This window comes from Carassius gibelio, chromosome B8, assembly GCF_023724105.1.
Source record: "Carassius gibelio isolate Cgi1373 ecotype wild population from Czech Republic chromosome B8, carGib1.2-hapl.c, whole genome shotgun sequence".
Taxonomy (NCBI): Eukaryota; Metazoa; Chordata; class Actinopteri; order Cypriniformes; family Cyprinidae; genus Carassius; species Carassius gibelio.
In genome coordinates, this window is record NC_068403.1 from 27,046,747 (window position 1) to 27,066,624 (window position 19,878).

At 38.2% G+C, this 19,878-nt stretch overlaps 1 protein-coding gene across 5 annotated transcripts in view; it reads right to left on the reverse strand.

The window, feature by feature from the left end:
• The window catches only part of espn (espin), a 67,786-nt gene extending 58,050 nt beyond the window's left edge, over positions 1–9,736 (reverse strand). For 3 of the 5 annotated variants that reach the window (XR_008154741.1, XR_008154740.1, XM_052562901.1), the window contains exons 1-2: positions 9,006–9,736; positions 5,883–6,076 (exon numbers count right to left, since the gene is read on the reverse strand). Coding sequence is in view for 1 of the 5 variants with exons in the window: in XM_052562901.1 (XP_052418861.1) it covers positions 5,883–6,076; positions 9,006–9,299 (488 nt within the window). In the remaining 4 variants the exon portion in view is untranslated. The remainder of the gene's footprint in view (positions 1–5,882; positions 6,077–9,005) is intronic. The other 2 variants (XR_008154743.1, XR_008154742.1) reach the window with 1 other exon arrangement.
• Between the last annotated feature and the right edge of the window lie 10,142 nt (positions 9,737–19,878).

The following is a 19,878-nucleotide window of genomic DNA, read 5'->3' on the forward strand; positions in this document are numbered from 1 at the left end:
TGCTTAGTTGGGGTCACTTCATCTACAGTGATATCATTGACTTGATTGCAAGTAAATGCACAGACACTATTTAAACTGAACAGAGATGACATCACTGAATTCAATGATGAACTGCCTTTAACTATCATTTTGCATTATTGACACACTGTTTTCCAAATGAATGTTGTTCAGTTGCTTTGACGCAATGTATTTTGTTTAAAGCGCTATATAAATAAAGGTGACTTGACTTGACTTTATATCATCCCACAACACTAGGACCCACATAAGGTATCATTTTAACAACTATGTCAAGATTCATGACCCTTGACCAAGAGACCTTCCCTGTAACAAGAAGAGAAGATAATACACATGCCCTGACCCCTCTGACATCAGACTTTTATCTTTACCCTCCAAAAGCAAGCCTATCATCACAGTGCAGAAATCTCCTACATAGCAGACTTCTATTCAAGAGTATTTGTTTACCTCATTAGTTTATCACTTGTCTGATACTGACGTCTCCATTGAGACGAGAGTACACAGTGCTGAACGAGAATTAGCAATATCTCTCTTCCTGATTAAACTTTCACAGGACGGATTTACTAAGAATAAATTGACAGCATTATTTATTTTCACTCACGGTGTGTGGTGTTTTAGCAACCGGTTCACAAAAGAAATTATTCAAATCAGATAACAACACGAAATGCTCAAATTCAGTTTCCAGAGCACAGTTCTCTGAGGTCAAGTCAAGTCAAGTCACCTTTTTTTATATGTCATGATTCTGCCCTCGTGTCCTTGATTTTTCCTAGTCTTGAGGCAGGATCATGACAGACCCGTGTTTTGTGTACAAGCGCATGGCCTTGTCTTTGGGCCATGTGCTTGTGTTGTCTCGTTCCCTTGCCCCGCCCCCCTTGTTATCCTAGTCGTGTCGTGATTGTCCTATCTGTAACACCTGTCGTGTCTTAATTGTTCCCCCTATTTAGATCTCCTAGTGTGCTCTGTCCTGCGTCGGTTCATTGTGTTTCTCAGATGTGTTCCTGTACCTGTGATTGTGATTGTTCCACTCTGTGATTGTTCCTTAAAGAAGTGTTTGTATTACCGTGAGTGTTTGTTTATAGTTAGTATTTAGAGTCCTTGTTTATCTTGTTAGTCCAGTCCTGTTTTAGTTATTTAGTCTTTACCTTGCGCCGTGTTTTCCCCCTCGTGGGTTTTGTTTTCCCCTTTTTGTAATAAACCCTTTGTTTGAGAATCCCTGTCTGCACCTGAGTTCCTCCCTTGCCAAAAACCTGACAGAATGAACCGACCACCAAGGAACTCAGCAGACAGGAGGCAATGCTGGATGGCATCAGCCAGCCAGCGAGATTGTTTTGAGGGCTCTCGCCTTGTGGTGTTCCGGGGGACCAGGGGAGGTCGTTCCGGAGTGAGCGGGCGAGAGGAGGAGCCCCAGAGGTCCCCACCTACCCAGCTGCCGGCGATCCCGGAGGGTCGTGTCCTGGCCGTGGCAACCCTGGGGGGTCAGGCAAGCCCCTCCCAGAGTCCTGAGGTGCCCTCCTCAGCCAGCAGTCTCCCCATGAAACGAGGGAGACGGTTTTCATGGGAGTCGGCTTCAGAGTCTTCGGTGTCCGAGTCTGCCCTGTCCGAGACCAAACTCCCCCAACCCGCCTCTGACCCAGCTGTAGCCTCTGCACCGCGCCCGAGGAGGAAGAGGAAGAAGAAGGGGCCTGCCGGTCCTGTGACCCTGTCTCCTCCCGAGTCAGCAGCGGTGAGCGTGCCCGAGCCATCACCGGTGAGCGCTGGCGTGCCCGTGCCATCACCGGTGAGCGCTGGCGTGCCCGTGCCAGCAGCGGAGCGAGCTGGCGTGCCCGTGCCAGCAGCGGTGAGCGCTGGCGTGCCCGTGCCAGCAGCGGAGAGAGCTGGCGTGCCCGAGCCAGCAGCGGTGAGCGTGCCCGAGCCAGCAGCGGTGGGCGTGCCCGAGCCAGCAGCGGTGAGCGTGCCCGAGCCAGCAACAGTGAGCGTGCCCGAGCCGGCAAAGAAGAGAGCTGCAGTCGTGAGAGCGGAGGAGAGAGCCGCGGCCGACTCTGCAGCAAAGACTCTTGTACAGTCGGTCTCATCCCATAAGGAGCTGCCTATTATCCTAGCTGCTAAAGCTTTTCTGATTATTTGTCCCGTCTTGTCCAAATTTTAGAAGTCCCCGTCAGTCCTGTTTTGTCCCCTGACCCTGTCCCCAGAAGTCCTAAGTGTCCAGCCGTTGTCTCCCCGTGTCCTGTTGATGTGGCCCCGTGTCCTGTTGATGTGGCCCCGTGTCCCGTTGATGTGCCCCCGTGTCCAGTAGATGTTGTATCCCCGTGTCCTGTCGTCTCCCCGTGCCCAGTAGATGTTGTCTCCCCGTGCCCTGTAGATGTTGTCTCCCCGTGCCCTGTAGATGTTGTCTCCCCGTGCCCTGTAGATGTAGTCGCCCCGTGCCCTGTAGATGTAGTCGCCCCTCGTCCTGTAGATGTAGTCGCCCCTCGTCCTGTAGATGTAGTCGCCCCTCGTCCTGTTGATGTTGCCCCGCGTCCCGTAAGTGTTGCCCCGCGTCCTGTGTCTGCTCCTGTCAGTTATCCCGAGAACCCTCCCCGCCCCTCACCACCCAGACCTGCCCGTACCCCCCGTCGTCAGCCTTCGTCCTGTCCTCCTAGGATTCCTACCCCACCCACCCGCCCTGGTCTGTCCCCCATGAACTTTGTGGTCCCGCCCCCTCCCCTTCCCTGTTTGTTTTTTTTGATTTGTCACCCCAACCCTGCCGTTGTGTACTCATGTTTGCCTTTGTTGTTATTTGTCATGTCCTGTTGGTTTGTGTCTGTGTCCCAGTCTGTCATGTCAGTCGTGTCCCGTGTTTGATGTTCCCTTGAGGAGCGTCTGGAAGCCGCTCCTTAAGGGAGGGGTTCTGTCATGATTCTGCCCTCGTGTCCTTGATTTTTCCTAGTCTTGAGTCAGGATCATGACAGACCCGTGTTTTGTGTACAAGCGCATGGCCTTGTCTTTGGGCCATGTGCTTGTGTTGTCTCGTTCCCTTGCCCCGCCCCCCTTGTTATCCTAGTCGTGTCGTGATTGTCCTATCTGTAACACCTGTCGTGTCTTAATTGTTCCCCCTATTTAGATCTCCTAGTGTGCTCTGTCCTGCGTCGGTTCATTGTGTTTCTCAGATGTGTTCCTGTACCTGTGATTGTGATTGTTCCACTCTGTGATTGTTCCTTAAAGAAGTGTTTGTATTACCGTGAGTGTTTGTTTATAGTTAGTATTTAGAGTCCTTGTTTATCTTGTTAGTCCAGTCCTGTTTTAGTTATTTAGTCTTTACCTTGCTCCGTGTTTTCCCCCTCGTGGGTTTTGTTTTCCCCTTTTTGTAATAAACCCTTTGTTTGAGAATCCCTGTCTGCACCTGAGTTCCTCCCTTGCCAAAAACCTGACATTATATAGCACTTTAAACAAAATACATTGCGTCAAATCAAGTGAACAACATTAATTAGGAAAACAGTGTGTCAATAATGCAAAATGATAGTTGAAGGCAGTTCATCATTGAATTCAGTGATGTCAGCTCTGTTCAGTTTAAATGGTGTCTGTGCATTTATTTGCTGAGGTGTGTTTTAATGCCAGGTTATGCAATGGAAGAAAAAACATTGTAGATAAACAGCACAGGTACTGGTAACTTTCTGCCTGGACATCATCTATGAATCTTACAGACATTTCCTTCAACACTAAAACACAGAGCAATGTGTAATTCAAAATATGAATAGGAAAAAACACCTCCTTCATAATAACAATTAAATAAAGTTTGACCAAAGGTACATATAAGTACCTGAGAGTAAGTGATTACTACAGGCATTTTAGGGATAAATAAAGGTGTAAATATATAAATACTGTATGTCCCTTTAAGAGTACTGCCCTTTTGACAAGTGGTTGTACCTTTAAAGGTATTTTATTTCACATTATGCTTTGCTTTGTTTTATGAGCCCACTCCTAAAAATACAGGTTTCTTATTGGCATCTATGATTGCATGACGAAACTTTAACATTCACAACAGTGGAAAGATTCTTTGGATGTTAAAGTTTCTTCAAAACATTTCTTTCTTTAAAACTATTTAATTTGAATGGTTTGCTGTCAGTGCATTTGTTCAGATCATCACAAACATTTAACTTTTTTTCCATCACAATGCTGACCAAGCAAGGTTCATGCTTTTTGTCATGTGCCTGGATCGGCTGAAAACTATCACTTGGTAGCACTGACTCAAACTTGTTTTAATGCTTCTACATACATTTTCTATCTACAATATAGACAGAATAATTTGACCCACCACACACTCATCCAGCAGTAATAGCTGACTGATGCTGGGTTTAATGACAGTGGACATTGTTCTTGGCAGCAGGCTCCAGTGCAATAAACAAGACAGTCCTCATATACAGCAGGAAATAAAGTCTAATCATATCTATCTTTTAATATCATTATACTCTTTATGGCTTTTGAAGCCAAGAGCTCTTTCTGAAGGACTTCATCATTTTTCATATAAAGATGTTGCAGTGGATGTTGGATATGTTGTAATTAGTGTTTATTAGTGTTTACTAAGCAGTAAACACTATGCATATACAAGCTATGTTTCTTTTTTATAAGTAAACACCTAAATGGACGATGTTGGATGATTAAATGAGCAAAAATAATTCTCATTTACTGCCATTGCAGGAAACCAGAGCCATGTCTACAGACCAGAATATCATAGAGGTTTAAGTTACCACTTAGCAACCACCCTGAACACTATAGTAACCCCTTGGCAACCACACACCTCACTGTGTTTTGAACGAACATGCACAACTCACATTTTCTGCTTCTTCAAAAAGTACAAATATCTCTGACCCTGCTGTTAAACTGGTTTAGAATACATAAAAATGTAAACATGAATCTATTAGAAATATCAATGTTTGTTTGTGTGTGTGTGTGTGTGTGTGTGTGTGCTCTTGTTTTTGTGACATATCAGGACTCAACTCTGTATAATGACATGGGTATGACACAGGTATTACAAGGAGAGGGTGACTTATGAGGACATAACCCATGTCCCCATTTTTCAAAACGCTTATAAATCATACAGAATGAGTTTTTTGGAGAAAGTAAAAATGCACAAAGTTTCCTGTGAGGGTTAGGGTTAGGGGTAGGGTTGGTGAAGGGCCATAGAATATACAGTTTGTACAGTTTAAAAACTATTACGCCTATGGGGTGAACCCACTTTTCACAAAAACAAACGTGTGTGAGTGAGTGTGTGTGCGTGTCTTAACAGACAATATACTGAGTAAAAAACGGACTAAAAAGTATTCTTACCCTAACCCTAGCAGTCTACTAATACTGCACTAACACTCAGAGTCAGCAGAACAGTCAACCGAATGTGTTTCAGGGACCATCAAAATAAAGTCAAACCATGTGTGTTAATATACAGTATAGAAAGGGAAATTCTTGTTGCCAGTCATGAATAATGTAAATCAATCTTTGTCACACAGTCCACACAGATTCTAATAAAAAGAGTTTGTTTGTTAGTTTTTTTTGTAGGAAAAGGAAAACAACAAAAGTTGTGACCCAAATGACTTACTATGCCCTATGTGCTTGTTTTATATTCTACTCTACCGTCTAGCCCTCCAGTACGTTTAAAGCAAATGAAGTGTCCAAAATTTCACACTCTTCACACTGTTTTTTTTTTTCTTGCACGTGCAACATAGGCATTTGAAAAGAGCACTTTAGAAGAACAATTAGGATGCACCTATGTAAAACACTATTGTTCCCCATCTAGAACTCACGCATAAGGACTGTTTAAAAACACTAATGTAAAGATCTTAACGAGTCATGCAGGGTTGTGGCATGGTTAGGAAAGTGTTACAAAACGGTCTTACTGTGGGCTGTGCTCCAGGAGCAGTCTGAGCGAGGGTAAGTCCCCTTTAGCTGCAGCATAATGAACAGGCAACGCCCCCGTATCCGTGGCAACAGTAGGATCCCCTTCCCCGCTCTTCAGCAGCCAATCAATGATCTCATGATGGCTGAAGCGGGACGCCAGGTGCAGGACAGTCGCCCCTGAGCTGTCCTTACCCTGGAAACAACACAGAACATAATAAATAAGATATTTAAACTATATCACTCAATAACTCCCATGCGGCTGGAATACAGATATATTGGTGCATTTCTAAAGGGCAACAATGTGGATGTTACATGTTATAAAGCACTGACAGGGAACAGGGGTGTATTTTAGAATATTTATTTATACCGTATGAGACCAAATTTGAATCATTTTCAGTAAATATGTCTCTGCTGGATCATATATAACTGGCCAAAGTTTTTTTGCAGTCATTGAACATGCAGCGCAGGTATGAAACACAATAATGTAACGTGAAGCCCTGCTGTAGACGTTGCGCTCCCCAGTGATGGCAGAGATAACGTCCACTACTGCATGTGCACAGAAGGAAAAACGGACAACAGCAAGAGCTCCAGTTACTTGTTCATTACCACAAACACTTTTTCTGAATTGATGAGGTGAGGTCTACCACTGGACCTAGAGCAATAGTAATGTTACTTTTACACTTCTACATTTAATTTCATCTTAATCAAATAATAAAAAGCAGAAAATATGTTTCACCTACTGAGAATGATATACAACATTAGCTATTAACACAACATGACTCTCATGACTGTATCCAAATAAACATATTAACACAAGCAGGCTGGTCTTTACACCCTGAATAACTATGCAGAGACTTTTTGAATGTAGTGACAATTTTTTTTTTAAGCTTTTTAAACTTTAAATGTCCTTAGTTTGTAGTTCATGGTAATCCCGACTATACAACACACACATGATGACATACAAGCGTGCAAAACAACAGATATATGTATCGTCACTCATTAATTTAATCTGTTTTCTTTGTCTTGTTATTCTACTTATTTTTTAAGGAAAAGACACAAGGTCACTGTTGGGAAAAAGAGATAGACTTTCGCATACTTTAACAAAAATACTTTTTAATATTTATTACAGAAAAAATATGCATTACATAATTATTAAGTGCGAACTGCATGTAATGTTTTGGACACTTCATTGCATGCTATTTGCAATTAAATAAAAAAATAGTTGATCGTATAGTTGATCGAGGTTTTAGATTACGTTAATTTTAAATGCAATTAGTTGAAGTTGAGTCCTTTATTTGACCCACTCGAGTAGGACATAGTAAAATATTTATATATCATTTCATAATCAGTACTGAAGTCTCTGAAATATGGTTAATGCATGCAGCCAAATGTACTGACAAGCATGTATGGTAACTAAAATACAGTTTAATGACTTTTCTGTTGAGACTTGTTTGTGACTTATTTAAATATATTTTTGAATACACATTTGTAAAGACAAAGTTGCTATTATTACATTTAAATAGAATAGCCTAAAATATCATATTGAATAACACAATACAATTAAAATTGTAAATAAATATTTTAAATTTGCTTTAGTATGTTAGTCAACAAATCAAAATACAAAATTATTTTTTGTATGTAAAGAAACACAGTCATGAGTCTTTTCAGTAATACTGTATCTGCAAGTAGGCTATAGTAATATATATATATAACATGTGTTAATCTTTGTGTGTTATACTATTTATATGTGTGTACTTAAAGTACGTAAAAAGATAATGAGGTTTAAAATGATATCAAGCCGAGTGCCTTGGAGATTTATAATCATGCGTAACCATTATTCAAACTCAAAACTGCTTTTTAGCTTATGATGCTCATGTAAGGCATATGACGCCACACTTTCCTGAAAACAGCAGCTGGATAAAGACACTGTGGCACTTCCATCTCGTTCCACTGAAATCTTTTCCTCTCATTGTTTTGCATGGGCTTGATAGACCTGTCGGCTCTTAACACTAAACAAACACACTGGCTTCACTCCATAATTATATCCACTGCATGAATCACACTCTTGACTCCAGCAGGACGGTATTATACGGTTCAAGCAGCTAAACTGAAGTCACACTCTTAATAAGACCTCGGAAACACTGTGGAGTAAATTCTCTGACCATGAGACTGAAGGTTAAATGAGTGTTATAAGGATCTGCTCCTAATGAGATGAGATTTCTTAGCATATGAGGTGATGACAAGGCCAGGGAATCAGTTTATGGCGCTGGTGGTGCTGAGCATACATTGATGGGCGTCTTTCAATGTCTTCATTAGACTGGGTTATTTATGTTTTGTCAGGTAAGCTTAGTGATTTTAAATGCCAAATTAAGCATGACAGCAGGGGCGTTGCTAATGAGGGTAAAGGCGGGACTGAGTACAGAGCTATATGGAGGCACACAGCTATTTTTTTTCCCAAATCACTAAATAACATTAAACAGCACCACATCACTCATTTAAATGCCTGTTTTAGACTACAGACAGAAATAAATAAAATCTTGATCCATGTCTAATTGCATGAAATTATGAAAATCATATTATAAATAATAATGTTGCATACAATAGCTGCAAATTTATACTATGCTGATGGGAATAATTGAAATTTGTATTTTTTTTTTTTTTAGACAAACACTTGTACTGTGATTTTTACCTTGTGATTAAGTTATTTATTTTTGTAGATTTTTATGTTTTCTCCGACTTAATATTAAGTGGCCTTAACTTGCGTGTACTTACATTTAAATTAATAATTTGATAAGATGCACTTATTGTGTACATAGGTGCTTTTACATTGTATTTTTTTTTTTTTTTTAAATACTTGCATGTAATTGCATCTGTAATTTATTTTTGTAATTGCATTTATAATTACACTGTTGTGTTGACTCATCCCTTACACCTTGACCCACCCTTAACCTACCCAGGGTTAGGGTTAGGGTTATGTTCTTCGTGGAACCATCCATGCCAATAAAGAGCATTTTTTAAGAGTGTAGGGTAATACTTGGTGTAACTGTTTTATTACTGTAACTCAGTCTATTTACACAGAAGCGGACACTGTTAGCCTTTAAAGAGTGCGTAAAGATACTCACGGCCGCTCGACATCCTCCGTGCGTCACGAGCCACTGAAGGCAGCTCAGGTTTCCCGTGGCTGCGGCGTCATGCGCAGGGCTTGCGCCGTTTCTCGCCAGGCTGCTCGCCGGTAAACCCGCTTCCTCAACCAAATACCGCAGGCAGGTGAGCTTCCCCGCTCGCGCGGCGTGGTGCACGGGAGTCGCTCCCAGCACATCCTTCACATCGCTGTTGAGCACCTTCTCCGCTAACTGTACTTTCAGAGTTTGCACATCCCCTTGCCTCGCTGCGAGAAGTGTCCTCTCGACCACCATGATGATGCAGCGCCTCCAAACTAATGAGTGTTAGCGCAGCATTAAGCGCCAGCTCACAGAAGTCCACGCCACGGAACGCGTATTACTTCGTTCTGTCCATCCCTCTTTCTAAGAATCACCAGACCATATATCTAAAAAATATATTCTCTCGATCTATTATTATTAATTATATGGCATTTTAACAAACTGTTACTTCCATCCACTGCGTATCTGCTATCTAAAGAAAACCTACCAAGCATTTCTCTTTACTAGTCTTACTAGTCGTCTTTGAACGTATCCATTGGCAACACTGACCTTGTGTATACACTCACAGCAGCCTATATTTCACCTGTTACGTTCCTAAACTAACAAAACAATAAGCGCAAACCAATGCGTCCTCTTTGGATGAAGTATGTGGCCTGTTGTCGTTCAGAAGTCTTGAGGGACTCAACTTGTGAATAATCCATTAAGGGGAGGAGAACAGTAACATGTTGGCCCTACTTAAATCGGCTCAGATGAAGGGACAGCGCGTCATGATGACGCTGCTTTGTTGAACGAGTAAGGTTCTCTCGTCTGGTGTTTTCTATGCATCATTTATGCATATGTTTCATTTACGTTTCTTAAATCTACATTATTTTTGATTTGCAGAAGAATAACGTTTTTCTACTTTCTCTTTCAAATTATGACATAGCTACAAAATGCAAATTCCGAAAACTAGCGTCTTACTAAATCTCCGTGCTTCATCTGTATTCGACATCAATATTTTGGAACAGGCAGGTGCCACGTGTTGATTAAATTAACTCAAAGGCCTTACACTATATTACCAATAGAGGGCAGGCTCGCTCAACATTTGTATATCACCGAACAGCTGCAGCAACTTATCGATGCGTCTGAACGTCAGTGTTAGTGAGATTTGATGTTAACTGATTGTAAGAAATAACAAATAAATGTAAAAAAAAAAAAAAAAAAGCAGTTCCTCGTGGGCGGTGTTCTGGACCCTTTGGGGCCCGGGCCCCTGCCCCTTTAGTCGCCGACGCTAAAGTGCGCATTTGGTGCCGCTGACACTAACAATAATTTCTTGTTAGCAATCATTTACTTTTTAAACCATTGTTTTGCTCTAATGAGTTCGTTGTGACATTGACTTTTAAATAAAATAAAGATTAATATATAATTAATAATGTGATTCTGTTATTTGATTTGACCTACATTCTTTAAATGCATAATTTTACATAGATTGTGGTTTAATAAATGGCCTATATTAATGGCATTATAATTATTTTTTTTTCTTTTACATTTATTTCTTAAAACACTACACTAATAATGATGTTTGCTTAAACCACCACTGGCTCTGTCTGCACCCCTTTACCTCAATAGCTTTAGACTTATGTGTCCTCTATGCTTGCGTTCTGCTAGTGAACGATGCATTATATTGCATTTCAAAATTTCTATTAATTTGATTGATGCTTTGGATAAAAGCGTGTGGTAAATGCCTAAATGTACATAAATAAATACATTAATACAAATTATATAAAATGTAATTTATACATGCTGTACAAATGTATTATTCATTCTTTCTTTCTTTCTTTTTAGTTTTTTTTCATGTGCTATGACAACTAAATTAGCAAATGGAAAACATTTCTATTTATTTCATTTCTATTTTTATATTATGATTTCTATTTATATGCCGTGCAAAATGTTTTCATAACGTTTATTTGGTCTTCCTCTTTTTAAACTCTGAAAACGAGAGACAATCTTATTTGCCCCAGTGGATATATGAGTATCCTGAAGCTAGTTAATTTCCGATATTGTGCTTAAAGTTTTAAGGGGGAAACAATAACTTTTGCGTACTTGTAACGTTCTAGACTTCTTTTTATGTAACAGATACGCAGCACCCATTGTCTCCATATGTACAACAGCAGTTGCTGAAGCTGGCGCGTGATTTATGCTGACACCTCCCATGTGGCGTCAGTCGCGTGCCTGACGCGTGCCATCCTCATCTATTTAACTACACCGAAAAGCACGAGCCAGGCTTATTAATGGATAATCCCTCAGGGGCTGTGCGGGACAAGTCTCACAGGACAGCTTATCTTTGGCTGACTGATCGTTTATTGTCATGCAGTGTTTACAAAAAAATCTAAACCAACAATCATAATCCTGTTACTTTTGTCACTTTGTTGTTTTACATCGTTTATTTATTTATTTATTTTTCAGTTATATTTTGCTTTTACCATAGTCCATCGGATTCCATATTCATAATATTTGAGAAGCATTTAATCATAAAAATGCTTTATTTAATTTTTTTCGTAAATCAACTTTCTAACAAAGATTATTGTTCAAAAATTGTAACCTGCAATTGTTTAAGAGTTTAAGTTTAAGAATCTATTTAAGTTTAAGAATCTATTTCTGACTGATTTAACTTTATTTATTGTGATAATATTTTAGTCTGTAAAATCAGTGAACTGTGATAAACACACTTAGACTATGTTAACATAAGATAGTTTAGGTATAGACCTATTAACTTGTCACACTTATTTTTGAATGCATATTTTAAATGGGGTATTTCTGTGACCAGCGTTTACTTATTCACTTCATTTATGATATAAAATCATGTTGTCATCATCTTTGTGTGGCTTATCAAACATCTAGGTCATGCAACAGTTAAATGAGCTTTGTCTCTTCTTTGTCTAACGGATATATTCAAATTCCTCACTTTACTCGTGTGAAAGTAGGCTACCAAGTGCAACTCAGAGAGATAATCTAACGGTCATTCCCTGGAAGGAAGAGAGCATGGGAGCCTGGGAAAAGTGGCATATAAACTGCACGCGTCGAGCGTGTGACAGTTATTCAAATTTCCCTCCAATTAGGCCAACTGAAACTCCATTGTAATGACCATCTGCTGCCAAACCCGCATGGGACTGCTCTGAGATAGTGTTTGAGCTCATCCAAGAAGAGTGGGAAAATCAGACAGTGCACTTTGGTATGCGCAATCTGCACTTTGACACACATTAACATGCATCACATAAACCACACTCTGATTACCAAGTTTATTTGATTAAGGATAGACCTAGGCCCACTACACTATTTCACGACAACTTGAAATGCTATGCATGTTACAACTTCTACATGTATATATATATTATTATTATTCATCATAAAGTATATTTTGGTAGTGCGATTTTCTGCTCCATCGGTTATTAATGTTATTTATTATTATTATTATTATTATTATTATTATTATTATTATGCAGCCTAAAATATATTTTGGTAGTGTTATTTTCTGCTCCATCTATAAATTCCTGCGCAGGGGTGCGTTTCCCAAAGCCATAGTTGATAACCTGTTAGCAACTTCGTTGGTTGGCAATGGGAAATTGCATTGCAACCAACAAAGTTGGTCCCAACCATGGTTTTGGGAAACGCACCCCAAGTTGTTTATCTGTCGTTTCTTCACACATTGCGGGCTAAAACGCTCCTGCGTGGCGCGTGCGCCGTTCAGTAGATCCGGTGCAGCCGCAAGATACGGGAATTAATCTAGGAGTCTTTGTGTCTGTGTTTATATGTGTACACATTACCTTTTTTCATTCATCTATTAATCTAATATTTGTAATACAAGTTATTGTATTTATATTAGGCTCTGTGATAGTTACCTGAAGGAGCAACCTTTCATAAATCATGAGTGTATTTTCCTTAAGTAAAATTCATTTAATTCTGCGTTTACCACATGTTATCTGGCTGACATTTGACAGAGCATTGATACAACATAGACAACAACATACCATGATTTTGTTGAGATTAATGTTACAGTAAAATATTATATCTCAAGGACAAGAGGAAGCATATTCAGACCTAAATGAAATAAGACAACACAGAGGATTGAAAAATCGATTTATTTTGTGTGCATGTGTGTTTATTGTCTTAATGAAGACTCAGAAGCCAGGTGGTAAAAGTACCTTTATTTCGCATTCTCTGTTCACGCATGCCAGACAGACACACACACACACACACACACACACACACACACACACACACACACACACTTTTATATCATTAGGCTGATTTTCCATTGGCGTTACGTTTTTTCTATCCCCTATCCCCACCCTTCATATGTTTACATGTCCCTTGCATATGATGTATAAACTGTTTTTTACGGAATCCAACAACATTGTACCACAATATTAAAATGGTCATAATACACTACCTTTGGACCCCGGTCTCGTGAAAATGCTTATAGCCTAAATAGTACACAATTGACATGAAAAAAAAAATATATATATATATTGATATCGGGTTGACTTTTGTAGGGAGGTGATCCTCCCAATGTAGTACACACCCACGTTGGGTTTCCATCCTTTAAACGAGGACTTGCCATTGACATAATGCTTTTTTATCTAGTATAAACTATAGGCCAATATTCTATCTATTCTATTTCCTAACCCTACATCTAAACACAGCACATACACCATAGATCTCCAACCCTGTTTCTGGAGAGCTACAGTCCTGCAGATGTCAGTTCTGACCCTGTTTCAACACTTTTGCCTGTAATTACCAATAAACCCTGAACACATTGATTAACTGGTTCAGGTGTATTTAATTAGGTTTAGAGATTAAATATGCAGGATGGCTGCATATTGCAGGTTGCAGGTTGGAGACCCTGACATACACTTTTACTTACCTAAATGGTCAGTGGACGTTCCGTGGTCACTGACTGAATTCTTGTGAAGGATTCTGGCAGTAAAAGTAAATACAATATTAATACATGTATTTTGATATTACAAAAATAATGTAGTTACATTGCAAAAAGTTAAGCGTCATCATTTATTTAAGTTTAGATTAGGGATGCACAATATTGGATTTTTTGCCGATATCTTAATTTTTTATTTATTTTTTTGTCTCTCCTGTGCGGGAATTTAAAATGTAATAATTCTCTTACTGGAAAGACATATCGGCATAATTTTCCATATCGGCCGATTCCTATATTTACATTTTAAGCAATCATCAGCCGATTCTGATATTGGTCAAATAATATTGTGTATCCCATAGTATAGATGTTGTTGTTGTTGTTTTTTTAGGTTCACAAAAGATGCACTTAAACCAGACCGTACTTTATTTACAGTTTCTATTGGGAAATATCTAATACAATTTTCCTAAGTTTACAATGGTTTATGGAAATGCTTCACAAGTGACCACTGCCCCAAAAACAGGAATTTTTGTTTTAAAATAAAATAAAAGAGCACTTTCATACAGTAAATTATTAACAGTGTCCTGGTAATTCAGTTAAAATCCAAAGATACAAATAGAAGCTTCTGATTTCTATGATCCTGCATAAATTTGGGGTGGTCTCTTCAAAACACCGAAAGACCAGTTTTAGGTGGTTTTCAACTCTTAAGGCAGCCAGATTATTAAAAAAAAAAAAAAAATACATGCAGTCTTACATTGAAGTTAGCAAATTATTTTTTTTGCTTAACATAACCAATACTTATTTCACGCTAACATAACACATTTTGAAACACTGCAGAATGTTTTATGATGTTTAACACTGTAATAATCAAAGATTAAAATATTTTAATGATCCTGTTGATCCTGATAACATCGCATGTATGCAACATTGTTCAGTAACGTTTAAATTGATCAGCGCAGAATGTGTTTTCAAAGTAAAGCATAAATAAAGGCTAATACTTTAGACTGAGTAGATGAGAATGTCATAATCTCAAAAGACATAGTGACACAATACCACAATGGTGATGTGTTCATGAAAAATAGATTATAATTAGCCTATTATTTTGGCTACGATTTGAGATTAAAATGATAATTGCAATCTGTCCAGACGTTTCTATTAAACGTTCATGGTTTTATGTACATTATATACAAACAATTTACAATAATCCGTAAGTATTACAGTCGTTGGACATTGCGGCTTCTAAACAACCGTATTGCGTATCAATACCACGAGTTTTTATTTGACGTGCTATTTATACGCATTGTCATGAGACCAGAAGATTACGCCAGAGAAACTCAAGACAAATTAAACATTTTTACTAAAATAATTTCCTTTAGATGCTAGTCATGAAACACATTTTATGTTATCAGACAAGGCATTTTATAGTCAAGTGACAATAATCTGAAAACTAAAACAAAGGTAAAATTACCTACTGCAGTAGCATATTAGCAAGTTATATATAAGGTCATTGAATTGAGGATAAAAACGCTTACCCGTGTTGTAACCTACCTGCTGTCAAATACGGAAACATTATACAGGTTGTGCTGAAAGCCTCTGGATGGAAGCGTGTGGTTAAAGCTCATTCGAGCACTTGTATTGAGCGCCCATCTACTCGGAGCGCCTGCTCTCGAATGAAGAGGAGGCACGCGTTTTGTGGGCGTGGAGGGTGTCCGCCCTTTCTGAGCTTGCCATGCTATCAAACTCATGTAATTGTCTAGCGCTATGCAATTGTTTAAGCATACAATCTGTACAATTTAGCAGGTATTCTAATCAATGCAATATAAAATATATAGCCTATAGGCTACTCCTACATTTAAAAAACAAATTTAAAATATGTTCCATAATGTAAAGTTCAGCCCTTTCATATATAATTCAGTGTAATAGCACAGCCATCTGGCCTTTTGTCCCCATGGCTCGTGCCGTTCTCGTGCCTAGCGCGAGCGGGGACCCCAAGGGACCCGGGTGCACATTTACCAAAAAACAAAAAAAAAAAAACAATTCCAAACAAAGAAAACTTTTTCCCTGGTATATTATTTTGGGGTGAGGTGGTTGCTAAAATCATATATCGTAGTTTAAGAGCACGCGCTAGAACATGCACTCCTCACATCTACCGTCCATCTAATAGACTGTGCAGATATCGTGATTCGCAATATTAAAACGGGGAAGCTTTTCACACTGCTACGTCACAAATACGTGCACAATAGGCTAATCATAGGTGAAAAACAAGTCTTTGTGTGAGAAGTTCCATCACCAGATGTACATTCATGGCTTGGCTTTTAGCTTGGGTATTTGAATTAAGACTGAATGTTGTTTGTGCTATATTATTAATGGTTTTTGCAATATTTGGGTTGAGATTCATCTGGATGTAGCCTAATTGTTTGCCTGACAGACGCGCAATGCTCATCTTTTAGCTTTTTTTATGGGGTTTAATGGTTGCAAACACGTTTGAAATTTCTACATTTGTATTGTTGTTTTGACATTGATTATAGCAGGACATTCTACAGGATTTTTACATTTAAGGTCGTAAATAAAGTGTTTGAAATAGCAGTATATTCAGGTTTGATAGAATATACCAATTGATAGAATATACCATCATAAATATAAAGAACTGTGATATAAGCATTAAGATTTGGGTAAACGAGGTGTCGTTAGTTAACATTATATTTAATGTATCAATTAACATGATCGAACAATGAACAATACATTTATTAAACTGTTGATATTAGTTAATGTACATACCGTAGTTCATTGTTCATGTTAGTTTACAGTGCACTAATTATAACAAACACGTTTTTAATTATGCATTAGTAAATGCTGAAGTTTACATTAACTAAAGGTATCCTAATAAATGCTATAGAGGTATTGTTCATTATTAGTTCATGTTAACTTATGTAGTTAACTCATATTAACTACTGAACATTATTGTAAAGTGTTATAGATTTGTTTCTGCATCAACATTAGTCTGAAGAAGAAAGACATGTGCGATCATTACAAAGACTCCTGCTCCATTGATAGGCTTACTTAAAATTAAAATAACTCACCAGTTATTTTAGTCTTTACTATTATATTTGGACTATTACACAAAGTAACACGGCTACGCTTGCAGAGACAAACAAACAGCAGTAACAGCGTGATGCTGAGAGAGACGCGCAGCTTTGCGCAGCCCCGTGTGTCCGCCCATCCATTCCACGGCAACTCCTTTGGTTTTAAGTTGCAAACAACACGAATTACGTAGCATAGGCTATATGCAATATTGCATGTCAACAGCTGTTTGCCAGCAGCGTTGGTTTTGGCTTGGGAAGCTTACTTTTTTAGGCTTTATTAAATCTGTCTGCCGCATATGCATGTTTTTTTTCAGGTGAAATAAACAGTATATGATTTAATCCACAATATTAATTGACGCACAAGCTTTACAAAGTAATGTTGTGTACTGTTAGTTTTATAACATGTCCCTATCTTCAGAAGTGAACGTTTTGAGGATGAATTAGATTATTGAACACAAAACATTATTTATGTATTTTGATTAAATCTCATGACGTGATTATAAACTTACATTTTTCATTCATCTAATGCGAATAAATAAATATGTCAAGACACAAAAGTCACAATAAATGACATTAGCAGGCAATACGTATATTTAGATGATATAAGTTGGTTATTATGAAAGAATGCATCACAATAGGCTAAAAAAAGACCCTTACTTTAAAATGTGCATTTGTATAATGTCTAAATGTTAAGTTGCTTATAAACGAATAGAGGAGCTCGCCAAAAAAACAAGAGGTTTATCATTTTACTGCTCAAGGTGCTTTCATATTCATATTTATCTGATAATATTGTAATTGCTCATAAAGACACAAATGAGACAGCAAACCTCTGCGTAAAGAGGATTTCAAATCACAATTATCTACTTTTAACTAGAATTATATCTTAGCTGACCTATACATCATATTAATCTTTATTGAAATAGTTTAAAAGTTTTTATGAATACAGTACTAAAGGTCCATGTGAATAAAGTAAAACCCATGGCTTCTTTTAAGTTTCCAAAGCAAGCTCTGTTGATTAGTTCTAAAGAACAGTGATGTCACGGTACTCACAAGATTTTTGTAGGAACCACGATGTATTTGAACCGGAGAATAATCCGATTTGAGAAACTATACTCAGAAACATAATGAAATATTATATATGCATTAAGATTAATCTTTAAATAAACTTCAACAATCGGTTTGATTCTTGCTGCATTCATACAGATACCTAAAAGATTTTTGACTCATCAGTGATTTTAGTATCTAATATTTAAAATTCTTCAGTTAAACTCTTATGCCATTAAAGGGAATAAACGAATAGACTCGATCTGCTGCTGCAGCATCAGTGTGATGCTGAGCGACACGCATCCTCGCAAACCCCGAGGCTGCTGATTCAGTCCACACTGGAAAGTTCATACAGAATTTAAATGTTAGTGTAATATTGGAGACTGTAATTCACCAATTTATTACAAAATATTAAAGATGGGGTATAAGGAGGAATAAAGCACACCTCATGGACAGCACTGTCTGATCATCTGTAGCCTACACTTGCAACTGTCTTTTGTGAAAGACTTTCGAGTCTTTCAGGTTAGCTGATCATTTATCGTCAAGTTTGGCCTGCGATTCAATGAATGTGTCATGATATCAGTCAAATGAACCATGGCTTCACACTAAGATAACATTTGTCTATTTTATTTATTTATCTTGGACATGACTAGCACAAGCCTACATTGTAGGTTAATTGATGCGCTCTTGGAGACTGTGACGCATGTCTGGTCCATTGAACAATCAAAAGCTCTTCAACTCAATCAATAGTTTTTACTCTTATAACTTGCATACTGTGTAAAAAGTAAACACTTAGCCTATTTAATTTTATTATACACACTTTTGGTTTCGCCAATCAGTTTGAACAGCACACCAACAGAGAAGGAACAATCTGTAGACATGCATTTTTGATGGTGGAGAGCGCATATGATTGTCGGATTAAATTTTTATGCGTGTGTTACCCTATTCCATATGTCCCTCATCCCCAACCCCTAACAAAGAGAGAGAAAGAAAAAAAAGAAAAAGAATGAAGAAGGAGAAAACAAATACAACTCTTTTTGCGTCAGTCAGTGATGCTCTATTGCCATATTCGGTCAAAAGGCTCAGACACAGACGCCAGTAGTTTGGAAAGGCACGCTATAAACGAAGCAACGTGATAGGATGATAATATAGCAAACATGTTACTGAAGAGTTTGCAGTCTTGATTTGAGGGGGTTGGGATTCAAATTAGTGGCGCGCTTTGGTGTGATTGGAAGAACAGACATCCATCTGTTACATTGTAACGGCGCGTGTCAGACGCGTGAGATCACCGCTGATTTGAAACAAGGTGTTTCATAGAACCACAGAACAAATAAAATGTCTGCTCACTGCAAAATACAAACAGAAAAAGAAAAAGAAAAAACAGTAAGAAGTGCTTAGTAATAGAAACATGCAAAAGTGGTTTAATCGCCTTTCTATATAAATAAAAACTTATTTCTAAAAATATACTTTTAATTTTCATCTCTATCCTTATCCTTTATATATTGGGGATTTGTTTTTTTAAACTCTGTTGTATTCCAAACATCCTTACCCTTGTTTAATATGAACTAAAATACAGTCTACATAATTTTCCAAGGTATGGTTTTGCTATATTTGCAGTAATAAAAATAGACTATATCTCGAACATGGTCCGAATGTAAACAGATGTTGACAGTATAGCGTGGCTTGGTTAATTATCGCGCGGTCACCATGCTCTGTATTATATTCATTATGTCCCCCAAAAAATGGCTTTAAAAATATCTCAAAGAACAAATTGCAATAAAACAAATACAGTTAAAGC